The sequence below is a fragment of the Moschus berezovskii genome, chromosome 6, assembly GCF_049115385.1.
Source record: "Moschus berezovskii isolate FMDL1 chromosome 6, NW_MosBer_1.0, whole genome shotgun sequence".
Taxonomy (NCBI): domain Eukaryota; kingdom Metazoa; phylum Chordata; class Mammalia; order Artiodactyla; family Moschidae; genus Moschus; species Moschus berezovskii.
Window position 1 is genome coordinate 89,994,955 of NC_142465.1, and position 16,444 is coordinate 90,011,398.

The 16,444-nt window shown below is 39.0% G+C and overlaps 1 protein-coding gene across 2 annotated transcripts in view; it reads left to right on the forward strand.

The window, feature by feature from the left end:
• BCAT1 (branched chain amino acid transaminase 1) overlaps positions 1-16,444 on the forward strand; it is a 137,648-nt gene that overhangs the window by 57,905 nt on the left and 63,299 nt on the right. For both annotated transcript variants that reach the window (XM_055396116.2, XM_088837276.1), the window contains exons 3-4: positions 5,926-6,126; positions 15,219-15,329. In XM_055396116.2, coding sequence (XP_055252091.2) covers positions 5,926-6,126; positions 15,219-15,329 — 312 coding nt within the window. The remainder of the gene's footprint in view (positions 1-5,925; positions 6,127-15,218; positions 15,330-16,444) is intronic.

Consider the following 16,444-nt stretch of genomic DNA (forward strand, 5'->3'; position numbering starts at 1 on the left):
AAAAAAAAGAACTCCTCCCAGGTAAATCAGCTCAGTAGCCGATGCTGGGAACCATTGCTGTTTAAGTAGATGAAATTTTCAGGAGAAATGGTATGGTATGTTTCTCAGCCCTGACTACAGTTAGAATCCACTTGAATAACTTAAACAATCAAGCACAGTCCTGCCCCATGCCTCTGGGATTTTAGAATGGTGTCCAGCTTTGTGTTTTTAAAAACGTCCACAATTAAGTCCGATGTATTTTCAGGATTGAGAATCTCTGATGCCAAGGGGGAAGTGTAGAGCCTCAAAGAAAAAGCTCAACATCACCTAGATTCTCTTATTTTACCAGTGAAACTCTCCTCCTCCTTTCAGCTTTGCTCCTTCATGCTTCATAAAAATAGAAAGAAATTAAAACATGGTAGCCATGCCTTCGGAGAAGGCAATGGCAAGCCACTCCAGTTCTCTTACCTAGAAAATCCCATGGACAGAGGAGCCTGGTGGGCTACAGTCCATGGGGTCGCTACTAGTCGGACACGACTGAGTGACTTCACTTTCACTTTTCACTTTCACACATTGGAGAAGGAAATGGCAACCCACTCCAGTGTTCTTGCCTGGAGAATCCCAGGGACGGGGGAGCCTGGTGGGCTTCCGTCTATGGGGTCACACAGAGTCGGACACGACTGAAGTGACTTAGCAGCAGCAGCAGCAGCCATGCCTTAATGGCTTCTACAAATTACCAGGGATGGAGAGATAAACTTGGGTTACCTCAATTGCCAGCAATGTCTGTGGTAAAGGTCCTGGGGAAATAAGAAAGATGGGGTACAATCTTGTTTGTATAGAGGCAGAGTACATGGAGAACTGAAATGTCAACCAGTCTACAATGGGGTAGGCTTCCCAGGTGTGCTAGGGGTAAAGAACCTGCCTGCCAATGCAGGAGACTCTAGAGACATGGGTTCGATCTTTCAGGAAGATCCCCTGGAGGAGGGCATGACAACTCACTCCAGTATCCTTGTCTGCAGAATCCCATGGACAGAGATGCCTGGTGGGTTACAGTCCATAGGGTCATTAACAGTCGGACAAGACTGGTGTGACTTCACACACACACACACACACACACAATGAGATAATTGGTTCTCTTGGCCCCTCCCTTTCCCTACTCCAGCAGTCACAGTGCCTCTAAGATTTTCCTGTCAATTCACTTCCCCTGCATCCCTGTCACACTGACTCTTTGCTGTTTCCTGTACCTACCAAATGTGTTCCCGCCTCAGGGCCTTTGCACTTGTTTCCTCTGCCTGAAATACTTTGCCCCTAAATCTTTACATGACCTACTGTCTTCATTCAAGTCTCTGCTCAAATGTCACCTCATCTGGGAGGCCTTCCCAAACCCTTCCATCTAAAATAAGCATTCTCTTTCCCACTCCATCCCTTTAAACTTTCATTTTTTCCATAGCACTGATCACTTCTTGCATCTATTTATCCCCTTATTCTTTTTTGTTTGCTTTTGTGATTGTGGTTGAGTTTTATTTTTTTTCTTTAGAATTCTTTAGTCCTTTTCAAATATTTGACAAATAACAGATACTGCATTTATAATGAGAAAAAAAGTGCCATTTGTGAAGGAATTTTAAAAAAACAGTAGAAAAACTCCACAAGGTAATTAGGCCAGCTCTGAATTTCCCAGGTATTTGTTATCTAAAATCATAATATGCCTGCCTTCTTTTTATTTATGTTAAAAATCTTTCTTTTTTAATTAAATTTAATTTTTTTAATACCAAAAACATTTTGTGTTTGAGTATAGCCGATTAACAATACTGTGATAGTTTCAGGTGAATAGCAGGACTCAGCCATACATATACATGTATCCATTCTACCCCAAACCCCCTCCTATCAAGGCTGGCACATCCCCTTGGCCCAAACCACTTGTTCTTTATACAGTTTTTCCCCCTCACTAAGAGAAGAGGACTTGTTTCATTCCCTGAGTTTCTTTGTGCCTGGCACAATACAGGTACATAGTAGCTCAAAAATTCTTAGGTTGATTTGGTGCTGAATTGGTTGAATGAACCTCTGCTAGGGTTCTACTGTGAGCTAAGACCCCTGTGTCTTCCAGGGAGGTTCTTTTTCTGGTCAAATTTGTGTAGTCAATAGCAAAACTGAAGCTGAGACTGGAACAGCACAAGCTTTATTCAGTGGTTAAGTGGGAGCCCTTGCAAATCAACTTTTCAACCCCAGTCAGGCAAAGACACCAAATGTATAAGAGGATTGAAGTATAAGGGAGGAAACTGGAAAGAGTGGGAGTTATAATATCCATGAGTTATCTGACCACAGGAGTGTGGTTTGGACCTGGCACTGATACAGCTCTGCTTTTCAGTTCCTAGATGTGGCTTTTCCCGCTGTTGTCATGGCAGTTGTCAGCTGTCATGGTGGTGGTGGGTGTGTCATTTAGCTAATGAATTACAATGAGTGTACAGTGAGGCCCAAGGTCTAATGGAAGTCAAATCTTCTGCCATCTTGGTCCTAGTTAGTTCTAACCAGTTCTGCTCTTTTTCCTCTTTGTAGCTTCCTCCCGAAACTTAGGTCAGTTTCTATTGGTTTCTGTTTGACAGAGGGGCAGGGGTATGATTTTGGGTAATAACCTTGGAAGCTGAATGAGTGACACTTGCTCACAGTGGCTCCCACTTGTCCTTGCCTGGCAGCGAGTGTGGCAGAGAAGGAAGACTGAACCCTTGCATCTTGGCATCTCCTGTGCTTGCTTAGTGCAGTGCCTGAGTCACTGTACTGGTACAGTGTTCACTGAGTGAATAAAAAGGCAAAATACTAAGAATAATAAAGCAGACAAGGAACAAAGGAGTAAGGGAAGAAATAGAAATCACCCTACAGTTTGATATGAGGTAAAGCCATCGTCTTGTTTTTAAAAGCTTCTATGCAGATTGTTGTTGAAATACTGATGGTAGTGTTAGCTGCCTAGTCTTGTCCAACTCTGCGACCCGATGGACTGTAGCCTGCCAAATTCCTCTATTCATGGAATTCTCCAGGCAAGAATACTGGAGTGGGTAGCCATTCCCTTCTCCAGCAGATCTTTCCAACCAGGAATCAACCTTGGTCTCCTGCATTGTAGGCTGTTGGAATAAAGTTGTATATATTCCATTGCCTTTTGGCTTCATGGCAGGTAGGGTTACTGGAAAACTTAGAAATCCTAAAAGGTAGAAAGACCCTGTGTGATTGGGTTCTTGTTGATTAACTAATGGTAGAATTGACTACCTAATATTAGAAATAGCAGATGGAAAGTCAAACTTCATTTTACTTTTTTTTAAAAATTAAATTGCTTTATTAAAACCACACAATTTAGAATTTTTCCTTAGTCATTTTACTTTTGAAGAACCACGCGAATCATTGGTTTTGTCTTTGAAAAAAAAAAAAAGCTGATGTCTGTTGCCTTTGAGGTATTTAAGAATATCCCGAATTCACAGATAAAAAGCTCACCCCTTATACTCAAAATATCTCCACCCCATTTTCATCTACTTTCATCTTTCTGTTTTTTGTTGTGTATCTTACTACTCTCCCCTGTTATTAAGAAACTTTTGTCAATGGTCTTAATAAGTGAAAATTTGCATTGAGTTTGTCTTCTTGTATTGCTGTAGTTCCAGATTTTTCTTAGCCCAGGATCCCCCTAGCCACTAAAAAAAAAACTAACCAAAGCAAAAGCACAAGTGCTTCATTGTACAAGAATACTGTGAAACCATTCATGTAATAAAAAGTGTATGTTAGGATTTCACTCACTTTAAATCCTGGCCATCTTCTGGGAATGAGTCTGTCATTCATTATGGAGTGCAGATGAAATCAACCGAATGTTGTTTTCAGTATCTAAGAAAACCTTTACTGTTGTGTGTGCAAGGTACTATGCTAGGGCTGGACATTTAACTGCAAATACTCTAGCTACAGTTCTTATCTAAACAGTCTCAATGGACTGGCAAACTTCTTTTTTTTATTATTTCTTTTTAATTGAAGATGATTGGTTTACATATTGGTTTGATTTCTCCCATACATCAACATGAATTAGCCATGGTGTAAATATGTTGGAGTGGTAAAGAATCTGCCTGCTATACAGGAAACACAGGTTCGATCCCTGGGTTGGGAAGATCCCATGGAGGAGGGCATGGCAACGCACTTCAGTATTCTTGCTGGAGAATCCCATGAACAGAGGAGCCCAGCGGGCTACAATCGATGGAGTTGCAAGATTCAGACACGACTTAGTGACCAAACCAGCACCACCTCAGTTGATAACTGAAGCTATGGAAGTGAATGAGACTGTCTGGCGGGCTACAGTCCATAGGGTTGCAAAGAGCTGGACTCACTGAAGTGAGTTAGCACACACACATGTTGTCCTTTATGCTTTATGCTTCATTGTAATGGAAGCTTTCTGGTTGTTTTAAAATAAATAACATTTTGGACCTAAATATTACTCTAAAATTAACTGATTATTATTCATAATATATCAAACCACAAAGGTGGCTGTAAAGCAGTGAATTAACCAGATATAACTAGGTCATTCAAAAAATAATGATAAGAGGTGATGAAATAAAGTGAAGTTCTGAAATTCTGTATTTGCTTTGTGGGGAAATGACTCCTTTGTGTATTGAAAGAAATGAAGTCTGACCTTCCTAACAGCCTGATCACAGCCTGAGCTTGTCCTTGGTTCGTTTTGTGTTTAGGTAGTCTGGAGAAGGCAATGGCAAGCCACTCCAGTACTCTTACCTAGAAAATCCCATGGACGGAGGAGCCTGGTGGGCTGCAGTCTGTGGGGTCGCTAAGGGTCGGACACGACTGAGCGACTTCAGTTTCACTTTCATGCATTGGAGAAGGAAATGGCAACCCACTCCAGTGTTCTTGCTGGAGAATCCCAGGGACGGGGGAGCCTGGTGGGCTTCCGTCTCTGGGGTTGCACAGAGTCGGACACGACTGAAGTGACTCAGCAGCAGCAGCAGCAGCAGCAGTCTGAATGCTCCTTCCCCTGTGGTTTGTGTCAGCTGTTCTGCAGTTATTGTAAAGTTAGTGGTGCTATTGTCTGTGATCCGGATGCTTATGTGGTGGTCATTTGTAATGGGCAAGCCGGCTGTGGAGAGCTGGTGCAACGGGGCTGTGTGAAGTTGTTTCCTATTACTCTTATTTATCTTTCTTTGAATAAGGGGTCCTTTGTTCACTGTTTCCTCAACACAGAATAGAGGATTTATATCTTAGTGTTCCATCTCTACTTCTGTTTTCAACGAGGAAAACATTTGCTTCACTCTGCTGCCTGTCTCCTACCATGTACCCAGAGGGTTTTGGAAGCTGGTGCCAAGAATTCTTTGGGGGAGCCGGAGTATAACCATCCCAAGAGGTTCAGTTCTTAGTGACATTTTTTTTTTTTTTTTTAGTTTAGTAAGTCATTGTGAGTGCTGCTGTTTTGATTCTAAGACCTGCCTTTCTCCTTTTCCGAATGTTCTACATAGGTCTAATGATGGAAGTGAAGAAGAGATATGTTCTTCTTTTAGCATGATTTGACTCCATCTACTATTTCATCCCAGTTTCTAAACGTCACTGAAAAATTTTAGTTCTGATATTTGTTTGGTAGTATACATTGCAAAGAATTGTTTTTTGTGGGTTTTTTTTTTTTTTTGTGGGGGGGGATTGTACCTTGCAGCTTCTGGGATCTTAGCTCCCAACCTAACCTGTGGACTGCCAGGGAATTCCCCGCATTGCAGAGATTTGAAACAACAGATTCTGAATGGAGACATGGTTTCGCCTGGCTCACCCAGTGTTGTTAAGTTTCTGAGTTAGTTGCCAACATTTAAACGTCAAATGATTTCACTTTTTAATGGCCAGTGACTTAAATTCTGTGTTTTTACTCTATGCCTCCTCTTTCTAGTGGATGTTCAGTTACTTTTCTTTAATGGTGCTGACTTTTTTCCCCAGGCTGAAGATCTAATAATCACACGAGCCACCGTTTTAAAGGAAAAACCAGACCCCAGTACTCTGGTTTTTGGAACAGTTTTTACGGATCACATGTTAACAGTGGAGTGGTCCTTGGAGCTTGGATGGGAGAAACCACGCATCAAACCTCTTCAAAACCTCTCACTGCATCCAGGTTCATCGGCTTTCCACTATGCTGTGGAAGTAAGTACTTGGAAATTAATGATGGTGACTTATTGGTCTTCACTGTGGTTACTAAGTAGCTTCCCCTGCTCAAAGAGCTCTAGGGTAGCGTGGGCTTTACCATATTTACTAGAGGCAATCATAAGTGTCTATAAACAGTTGGATTGAAGGTGAGTCTTAACTAATTTTTCAGATAATCTTGAATTTTTAAAGTATCAATTGAAAAATCATGTAGGTGGTAAGTACACTGTAGGGTATAGAGGATAGAAATATAATGTTTTGCACATGAAACTTGTAACATTGGCTTATAATATTATCAGAAAATTATTTGGAGCAAATGGGAAGGATAGTTGGCAAGAAAGTTAGGAATCAAAAAGCCTGTAGTGTTAATATCTCACTAAGTCACTGCTCTTAGATCTTCTAATGATTGAGAACGGATCATTAGGTACAGTATTATATTTATATTTTAATGCTAACTGCATGGTTTTATGACAGCAGTAACTTGTTATGAGTGTTAAGGGACATTTAATTAAATGTCAGTCTTCAAGCATGGGTGGAATAATTATAAACATTAAATGTTAAATAGAAGATTCTTTCTTAGGATACACACTTAGCTAAATATACAATATATTCCCTGTTCCCTGTGTGGGTTCCCTGGTGGCTCAGTGGTAAAGAATCTGCCTGCAATACAGGAGACCCAGGTTCAATCCCTGGGTAGGGAAGATCCCCTGGAGAAGGAAATGGCAACCCACTTCAGTATTCTTGTCTGGGAAGTCCCATGTACAGAGAAGTGTTTCAGACTGCTGTCACTCATTTTTAATGTATTGGATATCTTTCGTAGAATATTGGGATTCAAGAATCAAGCAATGGCCTATTATTTAAGGGGCTGAAAGATGGAAATAGTAAATATTCATATTGATATTGATAAAATAACTACATTTGTTTATTGAAATTCTGCAATATGCCCTCTACTGGGTACCTTATATGGGTGTTCTTATAACTGTTTTAAGTGAGAAAAATGTAGTTACTCATTCAGATTCTGGAGTTAAACATCCTGGTTTCAGATCCTGTCTAGAGTCAAATTATCTTGACCCACAAATCAACATGCATATAGTCTCCTCGGACATCTCTTTTTTTGTTTTTAGAGCTAAAACTACATATGTTTTGTTGATTTCAAAAGTATTTTTTGATAAAAAAGTGAAGAGTGAAAGTGAAAATTGCTCAGTCATGTCTGACTCTTTGCAACCCCATGGGCTATACAGTGAATTCTCCAGGCCAGAATACTGGAGTGAGTACCCTTCCCCTTCTCCAGGGGATCTTCCCAACCCAAACCAGGGATCAAACCCAGGTCTTCTGCATTGCAGGTGGATTCTTTACCAGTTGAGCCACAAGAGAAGTCCAAGAATACTGGAGTGGGTAGCCTATCTCTTCTCCAGTTGATCTTCCTGACCATAAATAGTGACACTTTCACATAGTGAAGGAGAGAAATGGGCGTATGAGTAGGGAACCTGGATAAAAGAAAATGAAATTTTACAACATGTACTTCATTTTCAGGTTGAGATAATATTTAGTGAGATAAAGCATAATTTGAAAAAGTGGAAAACATACTACTTAATGAATACTTATAAAGGAGTGCCCAAATAGCTACCATCCAGGCAAAGAAATGGACAGTTTGAGTATCCCAGAAGCTTTCTTTGTGTCCCTTCTATGTCACAAACCCTATATTTTCTGGCACTTGTTATTCTTACTTTTATGATGATTTTTCTTTGCTTTTCACTTTGGATTATGTGTACCTCTAACACTACAGTTTTGCCTCTTTTTGAACTTTGTGTAAGTGGAATTATGTGAGGATATATATTGGGTGAGTGTGCACGTGCACACGTATCTATTATTTGAGCTCAATATTATGTGAGATCTATCCACCCAGGACCAATCCTAACGTCTGCGGGGTCTGGGACAAAAGTAAAAACAGAGACATCCCATAGTCCACCCTCTCTGTCTCTTTCAAATCCTGTCTCACCCTGTACCACAAGGGCCTTTTGCGTATGCACATAGATGCCCACCCACACTGGGCCATCCCTTGGACTTAGATGCAAGCACCCTAGTGATCCTGTCTGTTCTTAAGAGATCAGGAGGCCCGTTCAGACCCTGGAAATAGGATCAGGGCTATTTGGGCAGGGAATTTAGGGAATCCCTAGAACTGAGTGTTTGGAGTCCGTCTAGAAAAGGGTCCAGTCAACTACTTGCTCCAAGGAGGTCACAACGGGGGGAAGATGAGGTGAAAAGTCCTCGAAAGTGGGAAACTCAGGGCAGAGACCTGTGTTATCCAAGTCTCAGGGCGGTAGGTACCACATCATATGTTCCTTGTAGTGTTATGTGAATATATTTAGTCTGTTGTTGACTTGACACTTGTTTAGTTTCCTTCTGTGAACATTCTTGTACACAGAATGGTGTACTTGTTTACATGTTTAAGTCAGCAGTTCTCGAAGTGTGGTCCATAGACCCCATAGGGTGCCCTTTGAAGAGATTGCCTAGGTAAAACTCTTCACAGTAATACCAAGGTATTATTTTTCTTTCTCATTGTGTTGACGTTTGTACCAGATAACACTTTGCCACCCAACCTCTGTTAGTCATTATATTGTTTGTTGCCGTGCATTACAGTATAAAAAGAATGTCAGCTTTACTTAAGAATGTTCTCAATGAAGTGTAATAATGATTGAGTTTATTAAATCTTGACTCTTACATAAACATTTTATTCTGTGTGAGAAAACATCCATTTCACCTGAGGCACTCTGTTGTACTGAAATGCTATGGTTGCCTCAAGGAAAAGCAACCGCTTGTTTGTTTTTGTGTGGTGAATTCAACTGGCTACTTTTTCTACCTGGCACCATTGTTCCTTGAAAGAACAAAGTTGTTCAAACTTGTGTGTGATTTTTGAAAATGAATGAAATAAGCCTGTCACTTCAAGTAAAACAATGGACTGTATTTATTGGCAGTGATAAAATTCCAGCTCTCAAGTGAAAATTGGAATTTTTAAAATTTATATCCACCACCCTTTCCTCCTATTAAAGAGGTCTTATTTTGTACTATCTTGGTTACCAGTGTTTTAATATTGGTGGTTTTAAAAGGAATTACCCTGTGAAAGATCTGTGTAACTCAGGCAACCAGTATTTTTCCAAATGAATGTTCCATGGTATTACAAATCTATGTATGAGTAAAGATTCATTCAAAGTGCAGGATTTCCCTGGTAGCCCAGTGGTTAAGACTCCATGCTTCCACTGCAGTGGGCACAGGTTCAATCCCTGGTCAGTGAACTGAATCCTGCCTCCTGCAGCCATAAAATTAGAAAACAAACAAACCCCCAAAACCCTGAAGTACATTTTAAAATTAAAAAAAAAAAATTATTCCAAGTGCAAGATAGGATTTTTGATGTATCAGTTTGGCTGTTGTAAACTGCTGCTGCTGCTGCTGCTAAGTCACTTCAGTCATGTCCGACTCTGTGCAATCCCATAGATGGCAGCCCACTAGGCTCCCCCATCCCTGGGATTCTCCAGGCAAGAACACTGGAGTGGGTTGCCATTTCCTTCTCCAATGCGTGAAAGTGAAGTCGCTCAGTCATGTTCGACTCCCAGCGACCCCATGGACTGCAGCCTACCAGGCTCCTCCTTCCATGGTATTTTCTAGGCAAGAGTACTGGAGTGGCTTGCCATTGCCTTCTCCGGTTGTAAACTGAGGTCCCTAAAATTCCATTTTTCGTTTCCCTTTGGGTTTGGACTGCAAGGACATTCTCTTGTGAGCCTTGGAGGACTTTGGGAGGCAGTGGCCATTTTGTGGTGTGCACACGCCTTCGTCTAGTCATTCAATCACACACTAATCTGGGTGCCTTTTGAAGGAATTTTGCAGATGTGGTTAAAGTCCCTGATTGGTTGATCTGGTTACCCAGAGGGAGGTTACTGTGGGCGAGCCTGACCTCAGGACGTCTGTGTAGGTCTGGCTGCTCACATGCACTCACTTTCCTGCTCTCTCTCCTTTCCGGAATCAGTTGGGGATGGGCTGCAGCTCACATCTCCTGGTCCAGCCTGCTTGTGACCTTCTGTTTCTCGTTGCTTATCCTACAGATTTTGGACTTTGCTTAGCCAGCCTCCACAGATGCTTTGGGAAGTTTCTTCTAATAAATCTGTGAATGTTATATATATTTCTCCTGGTTCTGTTTCTTCTCAGCTGAACCTTGACTGAGACCGTCGGATTTTAAGAAATTAACAGAATATAAAAACCTCATTGATGGGGTTTCAGATTCTGCAGTGCAGCTAAGCTGTAAGGGACCAGCAGTTGTCAGGTTTTAGAGAAGTATCAAAGATTAATAGCCACGATTATCTGAAAAAGTTATCAAACTTACTTTCTTCCTCAACCATATATCTATATGAGATTGGATTTTCTTTGTGTACTTCAGCCAAAATTTCTTATTGCAAGAGACTGAATGCAGAAGCAGATATGAGAATCCAGTTGTCTTTTGTTAAGCCAAACATTCAAGATTTGCAATAATGTAAAACAGGGCCACATTTAATAGTAATCCTCTTGGAAAATATAGATAATGTGCATGAAAATATTTTAATGTCATAGTCTATTATTGTTAATAATATAGTTTCTCACTATGGCTATGGTAAATATTGATAGACTACTTTTTTAAATAAAAGCTCTTTGAGACCTTGATAATTTTTAAGAGTGTGAAGGCACCTGACACCAAAAAACTTTGAGAAATACTACTTGAGGGTATATCTAGGAATATGCTGCTAGTATTGAACATATCTTCAATTTTATGAGAAAGGGGAAACTTTTCCATAGTGATTTTACCAGTTTTTATACCCACTAGCCATGAATTAGCAAATACATTCAATCACAACTCATCAACTTTGCCAGTTGTTATAGCTTGACTTTAAATTTTTAGTTTATTAATAAAATGGCACGTTATTGTGATATTATTTACCACTTCTGAAGAGGTTGAACACAGTTTCAAATGTTTGTCAGCTGGATTTCATTTTATTTGATGTGTCTACTTGTTTCCATCTTTTGCTCAGTCTATTGTGTTATCTTTTTGATTTGTAGAAGTACTTTATATATTTTGAATATGGGTCCTATGTCATTTATATGTGTTTTAAATATCTTCTTCCACACTCTGACTTTTTATTTTCCCCATAAGTTTTTGATGACAAATAAATTTCACTTTTTTGGGGAGGTGGGGGTTTATGCCACGCAATTTGTGGATTATTAGTTTCCCAATCAGGGATTGAACCCAGGCCAAGGTAGTGAAACCCCAGAATTCTAGCCACTAGGCCATGAGGGAACTCCACATTTCAATTTTTAAAAGTTGAATTTATCAATCTTTCTGGAACGGAAAATTCAACTTTAAAAAATTGAAATGTGGAGTTCCCTGATGGCCTAGTGGTTAGAATTCTGGGGTTTCACTGCCTTGGCCTGGGTTCTAGGTTTGGTTTAAAGAGTCTTTTTCTACTTCTAGATTATGAAGACGTCTTCCTGTATTATTGATTTTGTCCTTCACAGTTAGGTCTTTAATTTCAGAAGTTGATTTTTGTATGAAGTAGGGGTCCAGTTTTTCTTTTTGTTTGTCTGTTTTGTTTTCCTACAGATACCCAATTGTCCCAGCACCATTGAAGAAGACTTTTTTCCTTCTGATACGTCATAGCATATCTTAGCACATACATGAGGTTCTCGATCTCTATTTGCCTTCCGTTGTCTTGTCTTATCTGGATCTCTCTTTTGTTTCATTGTTTTGCTTGTCTGTCCGGGCAAAAGCCACACTGTCTTTATCTCCAAATCACTATAAGAAGTCTTTTTTTTTTTTTTTTTTTAATAAGAAGTCTTGATGTCTACTAGGACAAGTCCTTCTGTTTCCCTCTTCAAGAGTGCCTTGGATGTTTCTTGTTCTTTTGCTTTTTCTTATAGCTTAGATTCAGTTTATCATGTTAGTCAAACTTTTGTGATTCAGTTTGTTGCAAGAAAAATAAATGCCCTGACATGGTTTTCATTTGGATTGCATTACATTTTATTAGTCAATTGTGGGAGAATTGGCATCTTTATATTTTTTCATCCTAAAGTATTTTATTTTTTTAAACCTTTAAGTTTGATTCAGTTCAGTTCAGTTCAGTCGCTCAGTCGTGTCCGACTCTTTGCGACCCCATGAAACACAGCATTGCTGCTGCTGCTGCTGCTGAGTCGCTTCAGTCGTGTCCGACTCTGTGCGACCCCATAGACGGAAGCCCACCAGGCTCCCCCGTCCCTGGGATTCTCCAGGCAGGAACACTGGAGTGGGCTGCCATTTCCTTCTCCAATGTGTGAAAGTGAAAAGTGAGAGTGAAGTCGCTCAGTCGTGTCCGACCCTTAGCGACCCCACGGACTGCAGCCTACCAGGCTCCTCCATCCATGGGATTTTCTAGGCAAGAGTACTGGAGTGGCTTAGAGTATAGTTAATTACCAATACTGTGATAGTTTCAAGTGGGCAACTGAAGACTCAGCCATGTATATACATGTATCCATTCTCCCTCAAACTCTCCTCCCATCCAGGTTGCCACATAACACTGAGCGGAGTTCCCTGCACTGTTCATTAGGGCAGTCTTTATAACACTGAATCTTTCAATCTATGAATATGAAATTGCTTTCTGCTATAGTTAGGTCCTTAATGACTTGGTAAGTCTTATATTTTCCTTATGTCTTTCACTTATGTTAGATTTTACCCACCTAAGATTTGGTTTTAATTCTACCTTAAATTTTTTTTTTTTATTTTCTAACTGCTGCTGTTACATGGGAATATAGTTTCTTCTTTGGTTATCTTGCCTAAGCAGATAATTTCAAAAGATTATGTCAGTTTTTCTGGATTTTCTACATTTAATCTTTTCTGTGTCTCAAGATCTATGACAGTTTTTTTTTTTTCTTCTCCTAACTTTATGCTTCTATTTCAGGCTTCCCAGGTGGCGCTAGTGGTAAAGAATCCTCCTGCCAATGCAGGAGACATAAGAGATGTGGGTTTGATCCCTCGGTCGGAAAGATCCCCTGGAGTTATTTCATGATCCTTGCTTTATTTTAGTGGTAGTGCAATATTGATTTAAAGTATTCGTAGTTACAGCAGGCAATGTGTGATGGCCTCAATCTGAAAGAAAAGCTTTAAATTTTATCACTTTCATAGATAAACAACAAGGACCTACTATACAGCACAGGAAACTATATCAATATCTTGTCATAACCTATAATGGAGAACAATCTGAAAAAGAATATATATATATATATATATAGAATCACTTTGCTGCATACCTAATGCTGAAACTAATGCATTGTAAATCAACTATACTTTTTAAAAAAATTGCCATTTTAAATATAATATTTGTTGCAAATTTATTGAAGAAAGCCTTTATCACTTAAGGAAGATTCTATTTTTCCTTAGTTATTGAGGAAACTTTTTTTAAAAATCATAAATGAATGTTCAGTTTTATCAAATGCATTTATTACATCAGTGGGATGAGATATAGTTTTTTTCACATAAACTATTAATATAGTCAATTTCATATATTTTCTAATGTTAAACCATTGACTATTCTTGGGATAAATCCAGTTTAGTTAGACTGTTTTCCTTTGTATATTTTGTATCTTCATTATTCAATGACATCATGTAATCTTTATGTACCTTTGAACTTATATCAAATGTGTACAATTTTTAAATTGAAATAAATTGAATCTTATAAAGATACTTATCTTCTTTATTTCCAGAAGTGCTTCTTGTCTGAAAGTTTGTTTTGTTATATATTTAGCAATATAACCTCACTGGCTTCATTTTTAAAAGTGTTTATATGACATTGCTTTTTATGCTTTTTTGTTTCAGATGTTATCAACTGAATTAATCTGACAACCATATCTTTTAACCAAAGCTCTAGTCTTATTACAGTTAATAAATTAACCACATATTTGCACTTCAGCAAAACATCTCATTTTGTGCTTTTTAACTGTGCTCCAGAATTTGTATTTCTTTTCTCTTGTAAGCTTTGAGGCTGTAAGCATCTGAAGGCCCTATTTTTCATTCTCATTCAGCTTAGCATATTTTCTAATTTCCATTATTTTTCTTCTTTAACTCACACTTAAAGTAATGGATTTCTTTTTTTCCAAAATGTGTATATCTTATGGCTATATTTTTGCTTTTGATATCTAGCTTATCTTAAACATGTGAAAAGAACATGCCTTCTGCAGGTGGTATGTGCTGGGCTGTGTCCACTAGGTTAGTTTGTTGTTCCTGTTCAAATCAGCCTTATCTTTACTTTGTTTTAACCTGTTTGTTGTATCGATCACTTCGAGAACCTGTGGTAGAAATTTCCCTTTTATACTTCAATAAAAAAATTTTATTGATGTATGGTTGATTTACAATGTGGTGTTAGCTTTTGGTCTACAACAACATGATTCAGCTATACATATACATACATTCATCCTTTTTAGATTCTCAAATAGTTATCACACAAAAAAAATTCCCATTAAAATGTTCGATTTTTCCTCTTTCCTAATATTTATCATTATGCCCTAACTTCAAAGTCTTTTCATATCCCTCCTCAGCATTTTGTTTGTGGCCTCACCCTAAGAAGGTGGCGTTGCCCTAACAAGAGTCTTTCTGTGATTTTGGAGGCTGAACCACCTCCAGTCACATAGATATCCACTCTCCAGAGTTCATAGGAACCAGATAAAATGAAAAGATACATGGGTGTTTGGGGATGGATTGGGGGCAGGGTACTGTGGGGTCTTTGGTTCCATTTCTGTTTTGTAGGCAGTCAGTCCACGGTTGTGTGGACATGTTTTCTTCCAGCCTCCACTGATGTGTTATTTAACCATCCAGCTCTGTAGTACAAAGCACAACTCGGAATTCCCTCCAGATCTTGGTGATAAAGGGACTTCTTTTTATCCCAGTGACTAAAACCAGTCTGTCTGGCTTTTCAAGATTTAGGGTCTGTGTCAATAGCTTTAATGGTGAAGGTGATGAAGAGCCATAGAAAAGTCAGTCTTCAGAACATGGGGGTTATTTTCATTTATTTACCTTCTAACATTTATTTTTCTTTTATCTTCAGTTATTTGAAGGATTGAAGGCATTTCGGGGAGTAGATAATAAAATTCGTCTGTTTCGGCCAAACCTCAACATGGATAGGATGTACCGATCTGCTATGAGGGCCACTTTGCCGGTATGTAAATTAGGAACTTCTGTTGTAATGGGTCACTGAATTCCACCAAATGAAACATTGCTGAGTATTTAGATCAGTATTTATTATAAACCATATGAGCACTGAAGGTATTTCTGGTCTGTTTTTTAATCAGTGAGGTAAAAATGCAAGGAAGTAACCATCTGGCAATTCCACAATTTATTTCTTTATGAGTGTCTGTGAGGATTTAATGTGTATGTGGGAGATAACAGGATAAGGAAGAAAAATATGCCTCAAACTGAAATAATAAATTTTAAAGACTATATGAAATTGTAATATGAAATATGGTGTACTGCACAGATAATTAGGGAGTGTTTTCCCTAATTGCTTAAGATGCTACTAATAAGTATGCAGTGATTTAATTAGTTGTTTTGATATTTTACCCCGAGTTTTATAACTTTTTTTTTAAAAAAAGATATAAAAATGTTTTCTCAAAGCCACTGGCTCCTGATTATACCATTGTTTGTTATGGAGCAGAATTCATTCTGAGGTGGGTTGGAAGACCCTAAGGATCATGCCTAGGTAGGAGGTAACTTAATTACTTTCATTCCCTGAGACTTGAACAGGCTGCCTTCCTAAACTGAAAGAAGTCTTTTCTCCATTAAGATATTTCATTTGTCCCTGACCTTCACCTGAAGGTCTTCAGTTGAAGAAACCCAAGTGATGACTCTTTTTTTAGCCAGGTTCTTCCTTCTGCTTCGTTTTTATTTTATTTTGGCTGTGCGGATTCTTCGTTGTGGCATTCAGGCTTAGTTGCCCCATGGCATGTGGGATCTTAGTACCCCTAACCAGGGATTGAACCCATGTGTCCTGCATTGGAAGGTGGATTCTTAACCACTGGACCATCAGGGAAGCTCTTCCTTCTTCCTTTTTTAACCCATGCTTCACCCACTTTCTTCAGAGGCCATAGTATAATAGCAGAAAGAACATTCAGTCCTAGTTCTACTCTTTACCCGTTACAGACAAATCATTGGGAAATCCTTTTAAAATGAGGACAGAAGAAAAGGAAAGTAGCATTTATTGGACATCAACTCTGCCACAAACTGCGTTATGTGGTTTTACATTCTTTGCATTTTTAATCATAGCAGTGAGCCACT